The following is a 21,580-nucleotide window of genomic DNA, read 5'->3' as shown; positions in this document are numbered from 1 at the left end:
CAGATCACGAAAACGAGGGCTCCGATGAGTTCCCACGTACCTACATCGGACCCCTCAACGCACTAATGGAAATTGAAAAACTTGACTCCTTTCATTTTAAAATAGCGCCACCCGGGTCATCAGGATTGGTTTGGTATTGCAACTTACCCCCAATTCCTTCAATAGAGAGGCGCTGCAATACCAGACACATACTGAGGACATGGGTGTTGCTGTTTTTGGAAGGAGTCAATAGAAGGAGCCCTTCAACAAGTTTGGAGGGGCTAACCCTATAGCAAGTCAATGCCGCTGGAGTTAGGACCCCGACTTCCATCCATGGCAGTGTTTGGCCAAAATAATGGTTATCGCTATGGGGAGCGCTCCTGGGGTACAACTTACCGCCTTACTGACGCATCGTTTTAACTCTTCAAACTCCTTTGCACAGGCTCCTTTCCGCAGCTCCGTTTTTCCAGTGGCGTCAGCAGATACGCATCGCCCATAGGCTGTGGACTGGAAAGCAAAGGGTAAATTAGTTACACTCACTTTTTAGATGTTTGGAAACATAAAAACTAAACATATTCCATTTTCCAATCACAAGGCGGCGCATGTGACCACTGAGCCCATCCTTTGGCTCGGAATGAAAGGCGCGCGACCATGGCGGTCAGGGGTCGTGTGCACAATGTCACGTGGGGTCAGCGCTTCCCAGAAAGCCGCGGTTTATGTATCAATTTGTTACTTAAAGGGATATTCCAGCCATAAGCAATCACCGCCATCCACTGGAAAGGTGTTTTAGATCCTGGGGTTCTGAATACTTGGGCCGATCACCAGAACCCCAAGACTTTGCAAGTAAGGGTCTCCTTCCAATGTGACGCCTCCTAGAGGCGGTCTGATGATATACTCGGACAATCGGTGAGGCTCCAGTATACAGATAATAATTGCATCATTGATTGCACACAGGTCCAGGAGGAATAACAGAGGGTCAGCACAATCTAAGTAAATAAGTCCAATATGAGCTGCGGTTTCGTTACAGTAGCATCATGCCGGTCTCTGTAGTGGACTATGTAGTCAGTCTGTCATTAGAGGAGAACTCCAGGGAGAGGCATGCTGGGACTTGTAGTGTAATGACACGCAGCAGTAAACACCGAGAAGACTACAACTCCCATCATGCAGTTCGATAGCAGCTGCCGTAAAGCGCGTTCTTGGAGCGTCTTCTCACCTGGACGCCGCACTCCACCAGTAACCGGGGGATGGTCTCCAGCGTCCACCGCCCCGGAGCCCCCGTCCTCGCACTCATTACACCGGACACTACTCCTCCGCTATGGGCGCAGCCATATTGACGCCTCAACCAATCATCGCCGCCGAGACGCCACGTCTGCATCTCTATTGGTCCTTCCCTAAGGCTAGCGCTTATTGGCTCTCCTCTGGGAGGTTCTGCGTATGGATTGGCTGGGAGGGGAGGAGTCTGCGATGTGATTGGTGGAGGCCGGTTCCGGCTGTCATTGAGGCCCCAGTGGATGGCACAGGAGGGAGGATGGCAGTGCTGGACAAGCTGACGTTCCTGCAGCAGGTAAGTGGGCAGTGGGCTGACAGCTGTCCCAATCTCATGGATATGTGGGTCTGAGTGAAGTCACTTACCTCTACTTAAAGGACTCCTCCATCTCTGTGTACATTACCTTTAAACCAAGTGGTCCTGGTCTTGTTCTTATTACTCTATAGAGCCCTCAGTGCTGGGCGACCACCGTCACCGTAATGAGGTCACAAACCTCGGTGACCTCCTGGACCATAACTCTAATGCTTCCCCTATAGGACCCTGTACAATCAGTGGCCCCCTCTGTGCAACCGGCGGCCTCCCTTACATCCATCTATCTGGAATGTCACGCAACAAGTCATGGAGATGAATATCCCGCCACTCCCTGAAATTAATAATTTTACCCTTTCATTATCTCCTCTTCTATAATTGCCCCTTCTGCTTCACAGATTGTCGCCCCCTGGTGTCGGTGCAGAGTGATGATAATAGGACTGAAGCTTCTATATGATATTTGTCTTATTTGTATTTCAGCTTCCTCTGCTGTTAAAGGGGACCTCGGATGATGACACCCCCTGCCCTGGATACCTGTATGAAGAAATGGCCAGTATCCTTCATTCTCTGCTCCCTGCATCAGGGGATAAGTGTCTGGGAGCCTCTAGGACCCCCAGGGCTCATGAGACCGGGGTCCCCTGGGTGCCAGCGTATATATGATGACTTCTCCAGGGCTGGTGGAGCGCTGCACTCCATTATCTCTGTCCTATAGAGGAGAATGGAGCATCATGTGCACTAGAACTCCATTCACAGGGGGATGGGGGTCCGGCTGATCAAACATTTGTCCCTTATGTATGTGGGAAAGCCCTTTCATATAAATTGATAACAGAGAGCAATAGATGCCTTAGATTGGCGATCAGTGTACATCATGGATGGGCTTGGTGAATAATGGACTGGACCCTGGGACTAGATAACCCCCCCCCCCCTTAGAATGGTGGAACACTAGGGACCCTCCCCCCTAGATGGAGGACACTAGATAGTCCAACCCCTGCCCTTTAAGAATGGAGGAACGCTACGGACCCCCGCGTATGATTTGCGAACTTGGGGCAATCCCCCCCTTCACGAATGGAGGGACAGCAGGAACCCCTCCCCCTTCAGGTCAGAGTAACCCCCACCCCCCCATCTGAATTGAGGAACGCTAGGGAGCCCCCTTAACCCTTAGAGAGGAACGCTAGGACCCCCTCTCTTTCTGAATGGTGAACACTATGAATCCCCTCCTTCCTGAATGGAGGTCGCTTGAGGTTTTTGGGTTGTTCCTCTTGGACGTTCTGATGCAGGTGACCTGATGAGTAGCGCTACCCTCTAGCACCGGCAGCTCCAGCCCATCCAGGGGTGACATCTGCTTGGAGTTTGTATGTTCTTCATGGATCGTTACCCCCCTGACATAGTATCCAGAGATTTCCCAGGAATCTTCTGGAAGCTGCCAGTGCCTCCTGGAGTATCTTCTGAACCGGCTGCAGAACCACTCGTGCCACGTCAAGCTGAAGGTGAGTAGAATGTAGTCGAGCTGGTGGGTACATTGTGACGACACTCCAGCTCTTCTCAGTGTTGTGTCCTCTCCAGGTGCTGAAAATCCTCCTCTATCTGTGTTTTCACGGCTCCGACCAGATTGTCCAAGATCTTCGGCGCAACGCGGTGTACATACAGGAGGCCTCAGGTAGGAGGATCAGCCATACATGAAGCCGTGCTGTGACTGGGATCCCATGACAACTCTTCATGGCCCTGGGGTTGTTGTCCAAAATTGCAAACCTTAAGAGGATTGGAACCTTTTTTTGGTGGTGCAGATGTCACCATACAAGCCAGTCTCTGAAAAGATGTGTAATCAGACCTTTCTCTGTATTGTTAGTAGCAGCAGGACTGTGATATATGGATTTATATACAAGGATTGTATCTCCTCCAAGTGCTTCTGCTTAAATATAATAATATAAATCCATAGATCACAGTTCTGCGACAACTAAAACACATACAAAGGTCTTATTACACACTTGCAGCAGAGAACACAGAGCACAGCAGTGTGAGGACATCAACCTAGTGCAATAGTGGAATACAAAGCCATATATCACAGTCCTGCTGCTACTAACACCACACACAAAGATATGATTACACATCTCTCCATAGACAAAACCCAACACTGGCAGCAGAGAGCACAGAGCACAGCAGTGTGAGGACATCAACCTAGTGCAATAGTAGAATACAAAGCCATATATCACAGTCCTGCTGCTACTAACACCACACACAAAGATATGATTACACATCTCTCCATAGACAAAACCCAACACTGGCAGTAGAGAGCACAGAGCACAGCAGTGTGAGGACATCAACCTAGTGCAATAGTAGAATACAAAGCCATATATCACAGTCCTGCTGCTACTAACAACACACACAAAGTTCCAATTACACAGGGGTAATATTCCCACATATCTGATGTGCTTTACAATAAGTTTCTTTCTCTTCACAGCGGTCAGCGGACCCCCGGACCCTCTTCATGGTATCAGCCTCTACCAGAAGGTGCGCTCAGCCACTCAGGTAAGTCATGATGTAGTGATGTCTATTTATACTTGGTATATAATTCTATACATCAAGCCACTAAAGCCATGCTCATCCTGATCTTCCTGGTTCCTGGGTAGAATTGTTACAATCCCACAAGTACTGAACACATATGTGATACTCTATATAACAGGATGGGGGGACATATCTCCCCTCTATCAGTCATTATCTCTGCTTCTTCCAGGAACTAGTGGGCAGCTTATACACAGACCCCACTCCTCGTACCTCCAGCATGCTGCCAAACAAGGAGAGGTGCCAGCCAGGTAACGTGCCAGCATGACTTGTACTTATATTACCCCCTCTGCTTAAAGGGAGTGACCATACAGACCACAGCCAGTGTTATGTACTATCCCTGGAGATACGTGTAATCATACCTCACACTGCTGTGCTCTGTGCTCTCTGCAGCCAATGCTCTGTACTGTCCCTGCAGAGATGTGTAATCATACCTCTGTTTATGTTGTTAGTAGCAGCAGCACTGTGAAATATGGATCTGTATTCCAAGATAGTAACTTCTTGGGGTGTGTCCTTACACTGCTGTGCTCTAAACCCTCGGCTCCTGTGCTCTAAGCCCTTAACGGTCCCTACACTCTGCTCCGTTTGAATACAATGGATGGCTTCTGGTTGAAAACTACAGCAGTGACTCAGAACAAGAGGTTGGAGCTATTGAGCAGCTCAGTGCGGAGAGCCAAGAGCACAGCAGTGTGAGGACACGCCCACAGTCCATTGTGGTTGTGGTTAGGCTGCTCTTAAGGGCATTACACTGGCTGCCACAACGCACATACCTTCCCTTTAAGTAGACGCCTTCTGATTATTTTTCTGCGGTCTTTTACTTTTAGGGATGGGGTCTCAGGTCTCCCGCTCCCAAGGCTTCGGCTATTCCCAGGAGAAGTCACACTTAGGTAACGTCCATTGTGCTGTAATCACATTTCCACTTTAGGGGGTTGGTCCGTTCCCAAACCTGAGGATGAAGAGACCATTGAAGAGGCGCTACAGCTCTCTCAGGGGGGTTACCTGCAGTGCACAATTTTATGCTAATTGCCCTTTTCCTGAAGGAAGAAAACTCCCTAATTTAGGACACAGTCTTCCTTCCTCTGATTCGCTCTTCATACTCCATTTCTAACAGTAGATGGCACTGCAGTCCTGCTGTGATCCCTTCCAGCTGATTGGATTGGGGGCACAATCAGGGGGCTCGATGGCACAATCGGGGGACTCGTTGGCGCCCCTTGGGAACATTGAACTCTGTATAAGGACCTCTGGTAGCCTCAGGCTTCTTATCCATAATGCATGTGACTGTAGCAAACCCTCAGCTGTGAAAAGTGCTAGATGACGGCAAGCAACAAGGGTCATTTCTCATACAGGGACCCCCAGTGAGACGCTGCTGAGCGGGATACACAGAGCCGCCGTGGCTGTGACGCAGAAGGTGCTGGTCGGAGCTGGGACACCGTCCCCTTGTCTCAGGGATCAGTCGGAGGACTCCTATAAGCCGGTGGCAGTACCGCTGGGTGAGGGGCGTCCACCCGCAGGGAAGCCGGTGCCCGCCGCCGCTCTCAGCTTCAGAGGTAAGTGGCCCCTGGCTGCACCGGGGTGAGGGTTACCTGCGGTAGGTGCTCATGTACCCTTCCTTTCAGATGGGCACCGCTCGGGGGTACCAGGGGGAGGATGGGACGACACGGACAGCGGGCACAGCTCCCAAGACTCCTTACAAGACAAGTCTCCCCGTAGCCGCTCCTCAGACGGCGGCAGCAACTCCCGCAGCAGCACCCGAGAGGGCACAGAGATTGCCGAAAGGTAGGTACTTCTCACAGATGAGGGGTCGTTACAGTGTATCCAGTGTGATTCCAGCAGTAACCCATTGCAGCAAACTACAGCATATGCACTTGGCTCACAAAGGGGTGTGTAGACTAGACTGGATGCAATTGTAACAAACCCCCAGCTGTGAGACGTATACAGTAATACATTGGAGCAAATTACAGCATATGCACTTGGATCACAAACAGGTGTTTAGACTAGACTGGATGCAATTGTAACAAACCCCCAGCTGTGAGACGTATACAGTAATACATTGCTGCATTAATACATTGTAGCAAACCATCAGGACTCGGGTTAGAGTGTTGTCTAGACTGGAAACAGTTGTAACAAACCATCAGCTGAGAAATGTCTGAGCTTTAACTCTGGATCTAATTTTTAATATGAATTGGAGCTGGTGATATTAATGGCTCATAGGTGGTTGTCTAGACTGATAGTGTAACAAATCCTCAGCTGTGACATATATACGGTTACACAGTGATAAATTTCTGTACTGATACATTGTAACAGACCATCAGGACTTGAGGAAGATTAGTGTTGGTGATGTAATTAGCTCATAGAGTGTTGTCCTGACTGCGTACAGTTGTAACAAACCCTCAGCTGTGAGACCTATACAGTTTTCAAAGTGTCAGGTCTTTAGTACTAATACACAGTACCAAACTATTAGTCTAGAATAAGAGGGGACAATACTTCACAGCTGAGGGTTTGTTACAATCAGACTTACATGGGTTTTTCAGATTATGGTCTCTAGCACTGTTACACTGTACCAAAACTATTAGTCCAGAAAAAGATGATTGTGATGTAACCGACTAAGAGGGGACTATCTAGACTCATATCATTGTAACAACCCCTCAGCTGTGAGATATATGACATCAGTCTAGATTGTGTTAATTATCCAAGAGGGGATAATCCTCTTTACTAATAGTTTGGTACAATGTATCGGTGCTAGAGACTGTAATCTGAACACTCATGCAAACCATATACATCTCACAGCTGAGGGTTTGTTACAATAATATCAGTGTAGTCTAAGGTAATTACATCACAATCACCTTTCTCTGGACTAATAGTTTAGATTACAGTCTCTAGCACTGATGCACTGTACCAAAGACCCAGGAAAACCTTGTACATCTCACAGCTGAGGGTTTGTTACAATAATATGAGTTTAGTCGAAGGTAATTACATCACAATCCTCTTTCTCTGGACTAATAGTTTGGTACAGTGTATCAGTGCTAGAAACTGTAAATAAAGACCCAGGAAAACCTTGTACGTCTCAGAGCTGAGGGTTTGTTACAATAAGGTTTGCCTGGGTTTTCAGATTAGTTACATAGTGATACATTGTAACTACCCGGGCTGGAGGAGGACTGGTGCAGGTGATTGTGTAAAGTATTATCCACGCTGGATACATTTGTAACAAACCCTCAGCTGTGAGATGTATGCAGTTGACAGAAAAAAAAAACAGACATGTTTCCATTCACTGACACCAAGCGGAGACTTTAGGAATGAATCCTCTATGTAGTGACAGTCCTGTGCCCTTCTCTTGTACAGGGTGGAGCCCGCACATGCCGGTGACTGCCAGCAGGAGGCGCAGCTGGTCCTGACCATCACCAGGGGGCAGAAGGTGTTCCTCACCCAGGAGGAGGTGCAGCATTTTGTAAGAGGGTGAGATCACATGACCACATTGTACACCCCACTAGGGCGCGCTATACTGAAGACATTGCTATACGCTGGGAGCACTACATCTCCCAGGATGCAATGCAACACGCTCTGACGTCTGCGTTCCCTCTCCAGGTGTTCTCTGCTGAACTGCGAGGTCGTCTTCGAGATGCTGAACCGCTCGCTGGAGGATGAGCGCGCCTGCATCCGACTGGTGAGGAAACGCAAGATCACTGCCTGCCGCCACCACTAGGGGGAGCTCACTGCAGACAGATTTACTATGGAGCCCTATGAATAACTCTGTGCAGATAGCTCCACCTAGTGGTTACAAAGTTGCAAGTTTCCGTTATTTTGTTTCTTTTGCAGCGGTCTATGTGCGCCATCGCTTCTCTCATGACCTCTGACCTGCTGTCACATGACCACATGCTAGCGGTGGTTAGGAATAATCTGCAGGCGCTGAGCCGGGGACCTACAGGACCGGTGAAGGACAAAGCAAGGAAGGTGAGGAATGTAGGAGGCAGAAGGGAACGGCAGCATTGCAGCTCTGGATGTGACTAGAGTATAAGACAAGTCTCATACAGAGTCTGGGGAGTGTGCAGATTCCTTACAGATCCAGCACCAGGACTTTATTCTTTTGACCCGATCTTGATGGTTTTTCACTTTTATACTCTAGTCACACCCAAAGCTGCATTCAGACTATCGCTAGAACTAAGCGTCAGTCTTTGCCCCCACCCTTTTATGGGTCTGTATCTGTTATAAGAGGCGTCCTCTATAGTCTAGTAATGATAGAGTACTACAGGCATTCCGGAGAATTTCCAGTGCAGCTCTGGATGTGACTAGAGTATAAGACTACAAGTTTCAAGCGCAGTCTTGGTGGAGCGGTTTCCTTACAGATTCAGCGCCAGGACTGTTTTCCGTTGACTTGATTTTGATGGATTTTCACTTTTATACTCTAGTCACACCCAAAGCTGCTTTGAGAATTATGGTAATGTCTAACAGTAAACTACTCCAAGTCTTTGCTCCACCCTTTTATGGGTCTGTATTTATAATAGTGTGTGTGGGGGGGGGGGGGCTGCATAGTCTAGTAATGCTGGAGTATTAGGGGTACTTTGAATGCAGCTCTGGATGTGACTAGAGTATAAGACTACATGTGGATTACTGGTGGTGCGGTTTCCTCACAGATCGCTGCATTAGGACTGAATTTCTTTTACTTGATCTGCAGGTTTTATTCTCTAAACACACCCAAAGCTGCATTCACACATGTGTTATGGGTCTGTATCTTTTATAAGGGTGTTCTATAGTCTAGTAATGATGGAGTATAAGAGGTAATTTGAAGAAATTCTGATTGCAGCTCTGGATGTGACTAGAGTATAAGACTAATCCCCCCCCCCACACATGTGTTATGAGTCTCTATTATAAGGGGGTGCTCCATAGTCTAGTAATGATGGAGTATTGGGGGTAGTTGAATGCAGTCGATTGGTTTATTGGAGGATTTCGATTGCAGATCTGGATGTGACTAGAGTATAAGACTAATCCCCCCACACATGTAAAGCATCAGAATTAACCCCTTTTGTTCTCTTTTCAGATTCTTCTCCAGTTTGAAGCCCTGACACAATCCTCTCCCAAACATGGCTCCGCCCCGCAGTTGTTACCGGCTCCGCCCTCCCCCCAAACCAACCCCTTGGACCTTCTTACGGACGCCCTCCCAGAAACTGGGGGTGAAAATGTTCTGACCCCCACGAGCGTCCCTCCCTCCCCCATGTTGGACCCTTCGTGCTGCGGACTGGTCCAGAATGGGATCCACCATACAGAGGACAGAGGTGATGAGCGGGCTGCCCAGGCAGAGTCACAGGGGCGGGGCTCACTATTCGAGGGCATGGAGTTAGTGGCCCCTATAAGGAATATTGGGAAGGAGGACAATATGCCAACGCCGGAGCCCCCGGTGCCACAGGAGAGGACTTCCAAGCCCGGCCTATCAGCTTTCTCCTTTTTGAACAGTTAGCGGTAGGGGCGGGGCCAAGAAGGACGGTGGAATCAAATACTGAGGAGCAGCTGGACTGTGCGGCAGACACCAGAGAACACTAGCCCTTCCATGTACTGAAGAGGGTTGCGGATACAGAGAAATTTTATAAAATCCAGCATGACGTCTCCCCCTCTAAGCAATTCCTGGAGGTCTGACCACCCCCATCCCACATCATACAAGAATTTAGTGTCAAAACTAGCGCCACACCTCTCTGCAGGTCAGGTCTGGTATTGCAGCAAAATAAAAAGTGAATGTAGCTGAGATGTAATACTGTAAACAACCTGTGGACAGAGGGTGGCGCTGTTTTTTTTTATTGAAAGTAGTCAATGGGTTTGTCTGGAGGTTGAAAAACAGCGCCACCCCCTGACCAGAGGTAGTACCTGGTATTGCAACCAAGTTCCATTCATTTCTCTTCAGCTGAGCTGCAATACCGGCACAAACCCATGGGCAGGCGTGGCGCTGTTTTGGGGAAAAAAAGCAGTCAAACTCTGGATCACCCTTTATCCTGGACAATCCCTTTAACCATCAGGGACAGTGTGATGGCTAAGTACAAAGAATGTAAAAGACTTGCAATACCGGCCATGTCCATGGAGAGGTGTGGCGCTGTTTCTGTGGGAAAAAAAAAACATCCCATTTTTTGAATTGTGGACAATCCCTTTAAGCCTGAGATTTTATATTAGGTGTAAATTGAGAGCAGGAGGTAATGTGCATCATTTATTAAGGGGTTGTGCAACTTTTTTGTTTTTTCATTTCTTTCTTAAAGGGATTGTCCAAAATTGAAACCGCCTACTAGTTCGGTGAATTGCTCTGTGGGGCTGAGCTGCAATACCGCACATGACCTGTGACCAAGGGGTGGCGCTGCCTTTCAATAAAAACAGCTGTATTGTTTTTATTATTACTATGAACAACCCCTTTAATAAAGGATGAAGTGAGATTGTGGATTTTCTTCTTTGTCCTGAATTATTGACCCTGATACAAGCACCCGGTGACTTTGATATCGAAAAATCGTCAAATTGTCACTCAGCTTTCCCAGAAAGGAAAAAGAGGCCTAAAGATTGTCTTGCAGTCTGACTATTCAGACAGTGCGGTTTTATTGCGGTTTTTGTGAAACTAGCGGCAATATAGTGATGAAGCAGCACAGTACGGATAGAGTCGTGTACGGGGAAGGTTTCCCGTCCGTTCGCTCCGTATTGTGGAGGATTTCATTCAGTAATGGCAGCGGCCGCCGACATAACGGAACCTGGCCCCGCCCCCTTGTGTTCTCCACCAAACTGCTGCCCGCGGTCCCGCCCCTGCATGTGACTGACAGCAGGAGAGCCAATCACCTGAAAGTAATGTAATGCGGCAGCCAATCAGCGGGCGGCGCTGGCACGTTCGTTAGGTTGTTGTGTGTCGCTGCCATGGAAGTCTGTGTGTAACATTTGTCAGCTCGGGCCGTTCTGTGCCGTAAAGGAAGGCGCGGGGTCACTGCGGGTCCAACACCGGAGGGCTACACGGAGCTTCTAACACCCGGGAGGAGGCCGCTCACAGGAGGTTAGTGGTCACCATTATTATTCATACCGGGCATCAGTCTGTCCATCAGTCCTGGAGGCTGAACCAATAATACAGACCGGACCAGTACCAGCACCTGGAAGGCTGAGCCTGTAATACAGACCGGATCGGTACCAGCACCCGGGAGCTGAGACTCTTATACAGACCGGACCGGTACCAGCACCCGGGAGGCTGAGCCTCTAATACAGACCGGACCGGTACCAGCACCCAGGAGGCTGAGCCTCTAATACAGACTGGTACCTGCACCCAGGAGGCTGAGCCTCTAATACAGACCGGACCGGTACCAGCACCCGGGAGGCTGAGCCTCTAATACAGACTGGTACCAGGAGCCTGAGCCTCTAATACAGACCGGACCAGTACCAGCACCTGGGAGGCTGAGCCTCTAATACAGACCGGTACCAGCACCCAGGAGGCTGAGCCTCTAATACAGACCGGTACCAGCACCCAGGAGGCTGAGCCTCTAATACAGACCGGACCGTTACCAGCACCCGGGAGGCTGAGCCTCTAATACAGACCGGTACCAGGAGGCTGAGCCTCTAATACAGACCGGTACCAGCACCCAGGAGGCTGAGCCTCTAATACAGACCGGTACCTGCACCCGGGAGGCTGAGCCTCTAATACAGACCGGTACCTGCACCCGGGAGGCTGAGCCTCTAATACAGACCGGTACCTGCACCCGGGAGGCTGAGCCTCTAATACAGACCGGACCGGTACCAGCACCCGGGAGGCTGAGCCTCTAATACAGACCGGTACCAGGAGGCTGAGCCTCTAATACAGACCGGTACCAGCACCCGGGAGGCTGAGCCTCTAATACAGACCGGTACCTGCACCCGGGAGGCTGAGCCTCTAATACAGACCGGTACCAGCACCCAGGAGGCTGAGCCTCTAATACAGACCGGTACCAGCACCCGGGAGGCTGAGCCTCTAATACAGACCGGTACCAGCACCCGGGAGGCTGAGCCTCTAATACAGACCGGTACCAGCACCCGGGAGGCTGAGCCTCTAATACAGACCGGTACCTGCACCCGGGAGGCTGAGCCTCTAATACAGACCGGTACCAGCACCCGGGAGGCTGAGCCTCTAATACAGACCGGTACCAGGAGGCTGAGCCTCTAATACAGACCGGTACCAGCACCCGGGAGGCTGAGCCTCTAATACAGACCGGTACCAGCACCCGGGAGGCTGAGCCTCTAATACAGACCGGTACCAGCACCCGGGAGGCTGAGCCTCTAATACAGACCGGTACCTGCACCCGGGAGGCTGAGCCTCTAATACAGACCGGTACCTGCACCCGGGAGGCTGAGCCTCTAATACAGACCGGACCGGTACCAGCACCCGGGAGGCTGAGCCTCTAATACAGACCGGTACCAGGAGGCTGAGCCTCTAATACAGACCGGTACCAGCACCCGGGAGGCTGAGCCTCTAATACAGACCGGTACCTGCACCCGGGAGGCTGAGCCTCTAATACAGACCGGTACCAGCACCTGGGAGGCTGAGCCTCTAATACAGACCGGTACCTGCACCCGGGAGGCTGAGCCTCTAATACAGACCGGTACCAGCACCCAGGAGGCTGAGCCTCTAATACAGACCGGTACCAGGAGGCTGAGCCTCTAATACAGACCGGTACCAGCACCCGGGAGGCTGAGCCTCTAATACAGACCGGTACCAGCACCCGGGAGGCTGAGCCTCTAATACAGACCGGTACCAGCACCCGGGAGGCTGAGCCTCTAATACAGACCGGTACCAGCACCCGGGAGGCTGAGCCTCTAATACAGACCGGTACCAGCACCCGGGAGGCTGAGCCTCTAATACAGACCGGTACCAGCACCCGGGAGGCTGAGCCTCTAATACAGACCGGTACCAGCACCCGGGAGGCTGAGCCTCTAATACAGACCGGTACCAGCACCCGGGAGGCTTAGCCTCTAATACAGACCGGTACCAGCACCCGGGAGGCTGAGCCTCTAATACAGACCGGTACCAGCACCCGGGAGGCTGAGCCTCTAATACAGACCGGTACCAGCACCCGGGAGGCTGAGCCTCTAATACAGACCGGTACCAGCACCCGGGAGGCTGAGCCTCTAATACAGACCGGTACCAGCACCCGGGAGGCTGAGCCTCTAATACAGACCGGTACCAGCACCCGGGAGGCTGAGCCTCTAATACAGACCGGTACCAGCACCCGGGAGGCTGAGCCTCTAATACAGACCGGTACCAGCACCCGGGAGGCTGAGCCTCTAATACAGACCGGTACCTGCACCCGGGAGGCTGAGCCTCTAATACAGACCGGTACCTGCACCCGGGAGGCTGAGCCTCTAATACAGACCGGTACCAGCACCCGGGAGGCTGAGCCTCTAATACAGACCGGACCGTTACCAGCACCCGGGAGGCTGAGCCTCTAATACAGACCGGTACCAGGAGGCTGAGCCTCTAATACAAACCGGTACCAGCACCCGGGAGGCTGAGCCTCTAATACAGACCGGTACCAGGAGGCTGAGCCTCTAATACAAACCGGTACCAGCACCCTGGAGGCTGAGCCTCTAATACAGACATTGAGGCGTCTTGTCTAGACTGATGGATGGGGCTCCCCAGGATTTCTCTGCCGCTGTCCCTGTGTGACCGCTCTCAGCCCCTCCATCATTGTGCAGCCAATCAGAAGACGCCTCCCAAACTGAAAGTTTTCCCTCTCTGAATGGGGCAAACAATGGGAACCTGTCAGACCCTGAACTCTTCTTGTCTAGTGACCCCTCAGTGCAGCTGCTATTTACCTCCCCTCCCCCTCCTGCGAGCACCGGATTAATGCCTCGACTCTAGCATTTTTCTCTATATTACGTGTCTCTGGAGTCCTTTTCCTTTCAGGATCCTGGGAGAGCTGTGTCATAAGTCAGAGTTCTGCTCTATTTCCCCCATGCTTTAAATTGCAGCTCTGCCTGTAATTCGTTCCATCCTATGATAAGCCCGCGGCTTTCTTTGATCTGGTCCTCCCTATCCTGACAGGGACTGGGTGACCCGGAGGCTGTGTACACGGAGGTGTCAGGTCTCCCACTTGTGTCTCCAGCAGGTGCCCATGCAGAGCCCTCTCGGTGCCCCCTCCCACCAGGGAGTGGAGAATAATGGAGATCTCACCCTCACCGGCTCCCAGGTCTCTGTGACCCGACGGCCGAGCAGTGCCGGGAGCACCAAGCACATCTCACGCTCCATCTCCGTCATCACCGACACCAGGAGCAGAGGGAGCCAGGTGGTAAGAGGAGACATTGCATACACATAATGCGGCAGTAGTCGAGTATACACGGAAATCCCTTCACACAGATCACCCCTGTTCTTGTGATCATTGGGGGTCCTAGTAATCAGCCCTTTAATGATCATATCACAAGGAAAGCCCTTTAGTTTTTTTATCTGCTTATAGTCACCACTAGGGGGAGCTCACTAAGTCTTTTTCAGTACACTTCATAATAAACCTGCCTTCAGAACACCCCCTCTAGTGGTGGCCAGAGGCATCTCATAGGAAATCCATCATGATAAACCAGGGGCACTTACTCATAGATCCAGGCACCGTGACTGGTAATTTTCAGATATTTCTTATCCATGGCCTCCTCCCTTCTTAAATCAACTTTAAAAATTATGCCTATAAACCAGAAGGGCTCTGCGGAGGTGTTACCAAAGTGCCACTGTCCCGCAGATTCACAGGCTGTTACACTGCTCGGAAGCACTTCCCCTTCCCATCAGGTTAAGGAAGCAGGGGAGGGTAACAGGGCTTTGGTAACACCCCCAGGAGCCCTTATGCTGCATTAGCATAATTATAAAAGTTGATTTTAGGAGGCCATGGATAACAAATGTAAAAAGATACCACACTCCCGGTGCCTGGATCTACGAGTAATGTCCCTGATTTATCATGATAGATTTAAGGATATGGGGTTACACGCTGACTGCTGAGACCCCTGTCCTCCACTATAATGGGTTCTGTTACCCAAAAATAATTGTCCATTGTCGGCTCCATTCATTCTCTAGGCTGATCCTTACTATCTCCAATAGTCCCATAGAGCGTGAATGACTACAAAACCTGTCGCTCCATTCATTGGGGTAACTGGACCCCTGTTCTTGTTATTGGGGGGGGGACCAGGCGCTGATATATTCTCTATATGACATATTCTCCCCAGTTCTGGGGTTAGGAGACTATTATTGTTTGGACATTGCCTTTAAGCATTAAAGATGCCTTCTCCATTCCTCTGCTCTCTCTCCTGCACAGAAGGACTCGCCTCGAGCCATCAATAACCTTCGCAGGTCCAACAGCACCACCCAGGTGACACCAGGAAACGGCGCGCTGCTCAGGTAAGCGGATAGGACCTGGCAAGCAGTGCCCTCATATGCCCCGTCACTGACAGGCGGCAGTGATAGTGGATGTCTGACCCTGGTGCTCGGCAGATGAGGAGCTGCCTATTCATATCCTGACCTTTGTGTCTCCAGCTGCTGCCCCCCTGGGGGTATAAATACATGCGGGGAGGGGGGCGCTGAGCTCTGCTGGAATGTGACAGATGTTCTGCAGGGAGGCGCTGAGGGGCGGACGGGCTCTTTGTCAGACCCTGGAGATGATCTGCTTTCATTCTTCACATGGAGGGAGACTCCTAATGCTGCCTTACAAAAGGTGAAAGGAGAGCGGGGGACCTGGCGGCTTAGCTCCCCTTCCCACTGAGATGCTACGGAGATGGGGGGAGGCGCAGAACATGGGATCCGCAACCTGTGTGATCACTGTGGATCTGCAAGACCCAGCATGTCAGGACCACCTGTGAGTAGTAGTCCAATAGCAATACCGTGATAGATATCACTGCTGCAACTCAGCTTTCCCAGGCTGACTTGCTATACATGTATATGGGATAGATCCAGCATTCCAGGACCACCTATGACTAGCAAGGCATGATGGGTCTTGTAGCCCAATAGCAATACATTGATAGATATCACTATAACATGGGTTGTCACTCAGCTTTCCCAGGCTGACTTGCTATTCAGATATAAGGGAAAGATCCAGCATGTCAGTACCACTTGTGAATAGCTAGGCATGATGGGTCTTGTAGTCCAAAAAAGATAATAGCAATACATACCTATCACTGGTACAGGTTGTTACCCAGCTTGCCCAGGTATATGGAAAAGTTGGGTGACATGTTGTAGTGCTGATATCCCGTACCGCTGATCTCTATCTATATACGGCTATTGTTCCTATTGGACTACAAGACCCATCATGCCTTGCACAGGGGGATAACATGAATGTAACATGCTTTTTTCTTTTTTTAGTGGAGATCAACATGAAGATTTCTTGGCGTTTTTTGAGAGCAGCAGCTCCGTGGGGAGGAAGAAATTACATGGACTGGCCAAAACCCCCCCGGAGAAGAAGACCACGTGGAATATTCTGGTGAGTCTGCCAAAAACTAATTTCTTAAATATTCTGCTCATGTACGTTTCTTATATCAGTACAGATAATCCCGAAATAGAATGGTGCATCCCAGTAGTCATGGGGTGACGGTCTATAGGGCTGAACGTGACGATGCATAAGGGTCTGGCTCTATAGAGGACCCCTATGTAGAGGCTGTGCGGGGGTCCTATGGCTCTGACTTGCACGGCCCCTACATGCTGGTCTTGGGCCTGCACTACTGCATGTCATTATATTCCTGGTGGTAGAGATATCTATGATTAATGTGACTCCTTCTTCCGTCACAGGACGAACAACCTCGCGCTTTCCCTATACCCTCAAGTGCCCGCAGTGCCAGCTCTGTGCATAGCCTGGGCATGAAGAGGAAGGACATGCCCGCCCTGGCACCCAACTTCCCAGCCAACAACAGGTATTTTGTGTTGTGTGGTTATACATGGACATTTTTTGAAATTGCACATTTTTCGTTACGCTACAGAGGGTATAGGTATTGTCCTTGGAGAGATGTGTAATCAGACATTTGTGGATGTTGTTAGTAGCAGCAGAACTGTGATGTATGGATTTATATTCCAGGGTTGTACTGGTGACGTGTACTCACACTGCTGTGCTCTGTGCAGACAGTGTTAGTTATTGTCCCTGGAGAGATGGGTAATCAGGCCTCTGTGTATGTTGTTCGTGGTGCACAGTTTGCCCCTTAAGGAGCTACTCATGGTATAAGACCGGTCCACACAGTCTTTGAAAAAGTCCACAAAATAGAGAAAAGTATTTTCACTATGACCGGAGCTCCAAGGATTCTTCTTCTCCCTCTTATTTTATTTTAAAACTTCGATGAACAGCACCAATCTTCAATTTCTCCTGCTGAAAGTATGTCACCATTCAGACTAACACCATCGCACTCTCATTCTCCTCTTTTAATTGTATTGTAACTAGAAGAAAATATGCAGGCAGATGGTGTGGTACGTTCCAACAAGGTTAAAATTTATTCCAATTCATCATACTCACAAAAACCCATTAAAAATGCGCATATCTCAAATTCACATAACGGGACGCTAGCTTTCTATCCGCCCGACCCAGGGTTTCGCCGGCGAATCCTTGGAGCTCCGGTCATAGTGAAAATACTTTTCTCTATTTTGTGGACTCTGTGTATGTTGTTAGTAGCAGCAGGACTGTGTTATATGGATTTATATTCCAGGATTGTAGATTTTCCATAAGCAATGGAGGTTTATTCTCGCACTTCTGTGCTCTGTTAAAGGGGTTATCCGGGTTTAAAAAAATTTCTTATGGCCGGGCTGGGGAGGGCTATTTAAACACAATAAACATGTACTTACCTCCTCCGGTGCTGCCGATGTCCCGCGCCGCGGCCGGTCTTCTCTGTGCGCCGGTTTCATTACAAGGGTGCACAGGGAGATTCCGGCCGTCCGGAAGCTCCCATGCGCACCATCTCCCAGCGCTTACAACGCTGAGAGGACGGATGGGAGGAGCCGTCCACATCGCGGACCGGAAGCTCCCTGTGCGCGGCTTCTGGGCCCCTGTAAACAAACAGGGGCACGGATCGAAGTGACCGCAGCGCGGGACATCAGCGGCGCCGGACGAGGTAAGTACATGTTTATTATGTTTAACTAGCCCTCCCCAGCCCGGCCATAAGAAATTTTTTAAACCCGGATAACCCCTTTAAGTATTGTCTGTGGACAGATGTGTAATCCTACCTTTGTGTGTGCTGTTAGTAGCAGCAGGACTGTGATATATGGATATATAGTCCAGAATTGTAACTTCTCACACTGCTGTTCTAATAGCTCTCTACACTGAGTTTCTCCTCAGCCACTCTCCTCTGCCTAAAGAGATCATAATTGGCCAAAAGTTTGACACAGAGGGTTGTGGCTATCAAGAAATTCAGTGCCAAGAGCACAGCAGTGTGAGGACACACCCCCAGTGCACTTGGAGGTAGGGCAGTCTTGGAATATAAATTCATATATCACAGACCCGCTGCTGCTAACACAAAGGTCTGATTACACATCTCTCCATAGGGACAATACATAACCCTGGCTGCAGAGAGCACAGAACACAGCAGGGAAAGGATGTGCTCGCAGTGCTATCAGTACAATCTTGGAATATAAATCCATTTTTCACAGTTCTGCTGCTACTATCAAGGAGCACTACCTAATACTGTCTGCATTTTTTCATGTTAAATACTGCAGACATCCCCTTTAACATTGCTTTCATTTCTTGTACCGTTTCAGGAGTATAAAGGGAACCGTGGGGAACACTGTAACCACCATGGTGCACAATAACTACTCTTCCGGGGATCGAGGACTCACTGCCAAGAGCTCCAATCAGAAAGCTCCATCTCTAAAGTATGCATAATCATGACTCTACAGCAATAGCGCCACCCTCACTGCTAGGCTGTGTCTGGTATTGCAGATTAAACCTTTACAGCTGACTGTACCCAGGATGAGTGAAGCCCATATAGACCTGGACATGTATATTAGATAAGAGGCGCCTGCCATGTGTTACAGCTGCTTATCTCAGTCATATAACCCTCTGCAGTAACCAGAGGACTCCCAATGGTGAAGAATCGGGAAGCAGTTTCCAGAAATCCCAGAAAAATCTTTCCAGCACCAACAACCTGGGGCGCAACAACGCAGGAGGAAGCGCAACGCAGAAGAGGAAGGAGGTGACTGCCGAGGAGGCCGAGCGGTCAGTGTCTGTGTGTGTATATGTATATATATATAGAGTGGGCTATATAGTAATGATATTATAGTACATTTATTATATAGTAATATGTAGGGATCCAGACTCCATGCATCAGTTATCTGTAGTCCTCTATGATTCTGGGAGTCCCTGCCTCCCTCATCATTAAGGTCCTGTACTGTAGTCCTGCTGTGTGTATAGAACCACATTTTAGGTGCCTATAGATGACTGCATGGAACCTGGGTCTCTTCATAGATTTCATTTTAGGAAACATGACCAACATATGTCCGTGTTGCATGCACTGATACTTGGAGAAGTCATATTTCATTCATTTGTATTAAAGGGAACCTGTCACCGTGTTTTTCACAAATACAGGTAGTGGCAGGTTCCTATAGAGCCCTAGTAACTATCTGACACACTGCTTTTAGCTAAAAATAGTTTCCCTCAGATCCCTATAAAATCAGAGTTATAATCTTGCCTGGTATCTGTGCATCTTTGGAACAAGTTGAGGGGGGGTGACCTAATGTCATGTGACCAGGGTGACATCATCACAGTTCCTTAAGCTACTTAACATTAGCAAACTGTACCCCATGTGCATATCTGACACATAAAACAATCCATGGACTCCTACTCCTCTCTATGCAGGCTGCTGTGATTTCTGAGTTATATGCTAAGTGTACAGTTTAATGCTAAAGGACCTGCGATGATGTCACTGTGGTCACATGACATTGCAGCTGCATAGATATAGGATGGGGAGGAGCTGCTGGATTCTGCCCGAGGAGGCCACGCCCACCTGGACTCTCTGTAGCCCTGCTTAGATACAAGGTAAAGCTATAAAGTTGAATATATGGGAATCTCAGGGGAACAATTTTTAGCTAAAAGAAAGGTGTCCGTTAGTAACTAGGGCTATGTGGGAACATGTCACTACCTGTATTTGTGAATAATGTGGTGCCGGGTTCCCTTTAAATAGTTTATTCCCCTCTTTAAACATATCTGTGCTTTGATTTCCTGAGATACTCTGTGCCACTGGGGACATGAAAACCCCTCTCTGTGTCCACACTCCCTTTTTTTATATTATGATACTTGCTCTGTCCTCACTTATCATATTATTTCAAAATAGTAAAATAAAACACTCTCGACACTGCTATACACTGACATGAACACTCTCTGTACTGCTATACACTGACATGAACACTCTCTGTACTGCTATACACTGACATGAACACTCTCTGTACTGCTATACACTGACATGAACACTCTCTGTACTGCTATACAATCACACTCTTTCTGTGCATCTTATAGACCTAAAAATACAAACCTAAAATTACCACCACCACTGATCATAATTCTAGATATGAAAATCCCCTTTAGGTTATCAGAGCGCCCGGCCCTGTCTGCTGAGGCCTCTCCACCCCGGTCAGTGTTACATACAGCACCCCCATCTATACTGATGATGGACTGATGGCGGCTCTTCTCTCCCGCACAGGTTCATTCTACAAGTCAACAATGCGGCAGTCACTATACAGCGCTGGTACCGGAGGCAGAAGAGGAGGACTGGGGAGGAGGCTGTGCGGCACATGCTGGCCTCTAAAAAGGAGGTAATTCACTATAAGCCTCCCAGTGTGTGTACATATATAGCCTGTGTGTTATGCGGCACCCTAAGGACAGACCTGGTTCCCATACATGTATATGGAGAGCGGCCATGCTCCTACTTCTCTATGACCTCGTTCTGTATGGTTGGACCAGTAATGAGGACTACAGGAACCTTCAAGGTTTTAGAAACCCTAAGAGATGTTGCAGCTTTTTTCTTCTTATAGGAACGGCAGCATCAAGCGGATGAGGGAAGTTTCTTAAAGTCTCACATGTCCAAAGAAGACGAACGTAAGAAAATCCGGGAGGAGAAAGCACGACAAGCGCGGCGGGCGGCCATCCAGGTACAGACTGGTGGTGGTGGTGCAGCGGGCAGGCAGACTACAGTCCATGGACCTCTGTACGAGATGTGGGCAATGTTTTGTTTCTATCATAGGAACTGCAGGTGAAGCGGGCACAGAAGGCGCTGGAGGCCCAGAAACTGGTAGAGGAGGAGCTGGCGCTGCTGGAGAAGAGCGGGAAGGTGGGGAAGAAGAAGGGCAGCAGGAACCTGGTCAGCGCTCCATTACAGAGAAGCAAGTCCAATAATAATAATGCAGGTAAGAGAGAAGTTATCATCCTATAATGCACATCTATAGTGCTAGATACACTGCTGGGATTAAAGGGATTGTCAGGCTGCTAAATGGGATGAAGATAGGGGCCTGGTCTGGTTAGAGGAGTCTCTCTAGCAGTTTTGAATGAGGTCACATTG

General features: G+C 49.5%; 2 protein-coding genes across 6 annotated transcripts in view; both read left to right on the top strand.

Moving 5' to 3' along the window:
- Nucleotides 1-1,279: 1,279 nt before the first annotated feature.
- Nucleotides 1,280-10,523, top strand: TEPSIN (TEPSIN adaptor related protein complex 4 accessory protein). Its single transcript, XM_072112506.1, has 13 exons — nucleotides 1,280-1,543; nucleotides 2,036-2,108; nucleotides 2,951-3,042; nucleotides 3,119-3,212; nucleotides 4,014-4,081; nucleotides 4,287-4,365; nucleotides 4,939-5,001; nucleotides 5,461-5,661; nucleotides 5,731-5,890; nucleotides 7,454-7,567; nucleotides 7,697-7,775; nucleotides 7,928-8,062; nucleotides 9,147-10,523. The coding sequence occupies exons 1-13, from the start codon at nucleotides 1,295-1,297 to the stop codon at nucleotides 9,561-9,563; spliced, it is 1,824 nt and encodes a 607-aa protein (XP_071968607.1). The 5' UTR covers nucleotides 1,280-1,294; the 3' UTR covers nucleotides 9,564-10,523.
- A 420-nt stretch (nucleotides 10,524-10,943) lies between these two features.
- CEP131 (centrosomal protein 131) overlaps nucleotides 10,944-21,580 on the top strand; it is a 29,375-nt gene continuing 18,738 nt past the window's right edge. Inside the window, exons 1-10 of one of the 5 annotated variants that reach the window (XM_072112502.1) lie at nucleotides 10,944-11,117; nucleotides 14,194-14,373; nucleotides 15,379-15,461; nucleotides 16,419-16,536; nucleotides 16,842-16,963; nucleotides 18,789-18,902; nucleotides 19,096-19,245; nucleotides 20,726-20,837; nucleotides 21,057-21,173; nucleotides 21,266-21,428. In XM_072112502.1, coding sequence (XP_071968603.1) covers nucleotides 14,200-14,373; nucleotides 15,379-15,461; nucleotides 16,419-16,536; nucleotides 16,842-16,963; nucleotides 18,789-18,902; nucleotides 19,096-19,245; nucleotides 20,726-20,837; nucleotides 21,057-21,173; nucleotides 21,266-21,428 — 1,153 coding nt within the window. In that variant the 5' untranslated portion in view covers nucleotides 10,944-11,117; nucleotides 14,194-14,199. Of the gene's footprint in view, nucleotides 11,118-14,190; nucleotides 14,374-15,378; nucleotides 15,462-16,418; nucleotides 16,537-16,841; nucleotides 16,964-18,788; nucleotides 18,903-19,095; nucleotides 19,246-20,725; nucleotides 20,838-21,056; nucleotides 21,174-21,265; nucleotides 21,429-21,580 lie in introns of all 5 variants that reach the window. The other 4 variants (XM_072112504.1, XM_072112501.1, XM_072112503.1 and 1 more) reach the window with 4 other exon arrangements.

Source organism: Engystomops pustulosus, chromosome 6, assembly GCF_040894005.1.
Source record: "Engystomops pustulosus chromosome 6, aEngPut4.maternal, whole genome shotgun sequence".
In the NCBI taxonomy this organism is placed as follows: domain Eukaryota; kingdom Metazoa; phylum Chordata; class Amphibia; order Anura; family Leptodactylidae; genus Engystomops; species Engystomops pustulosus.
This window is presented reverse-complemented; position numbering and strand designations above follow the sequence as displayed.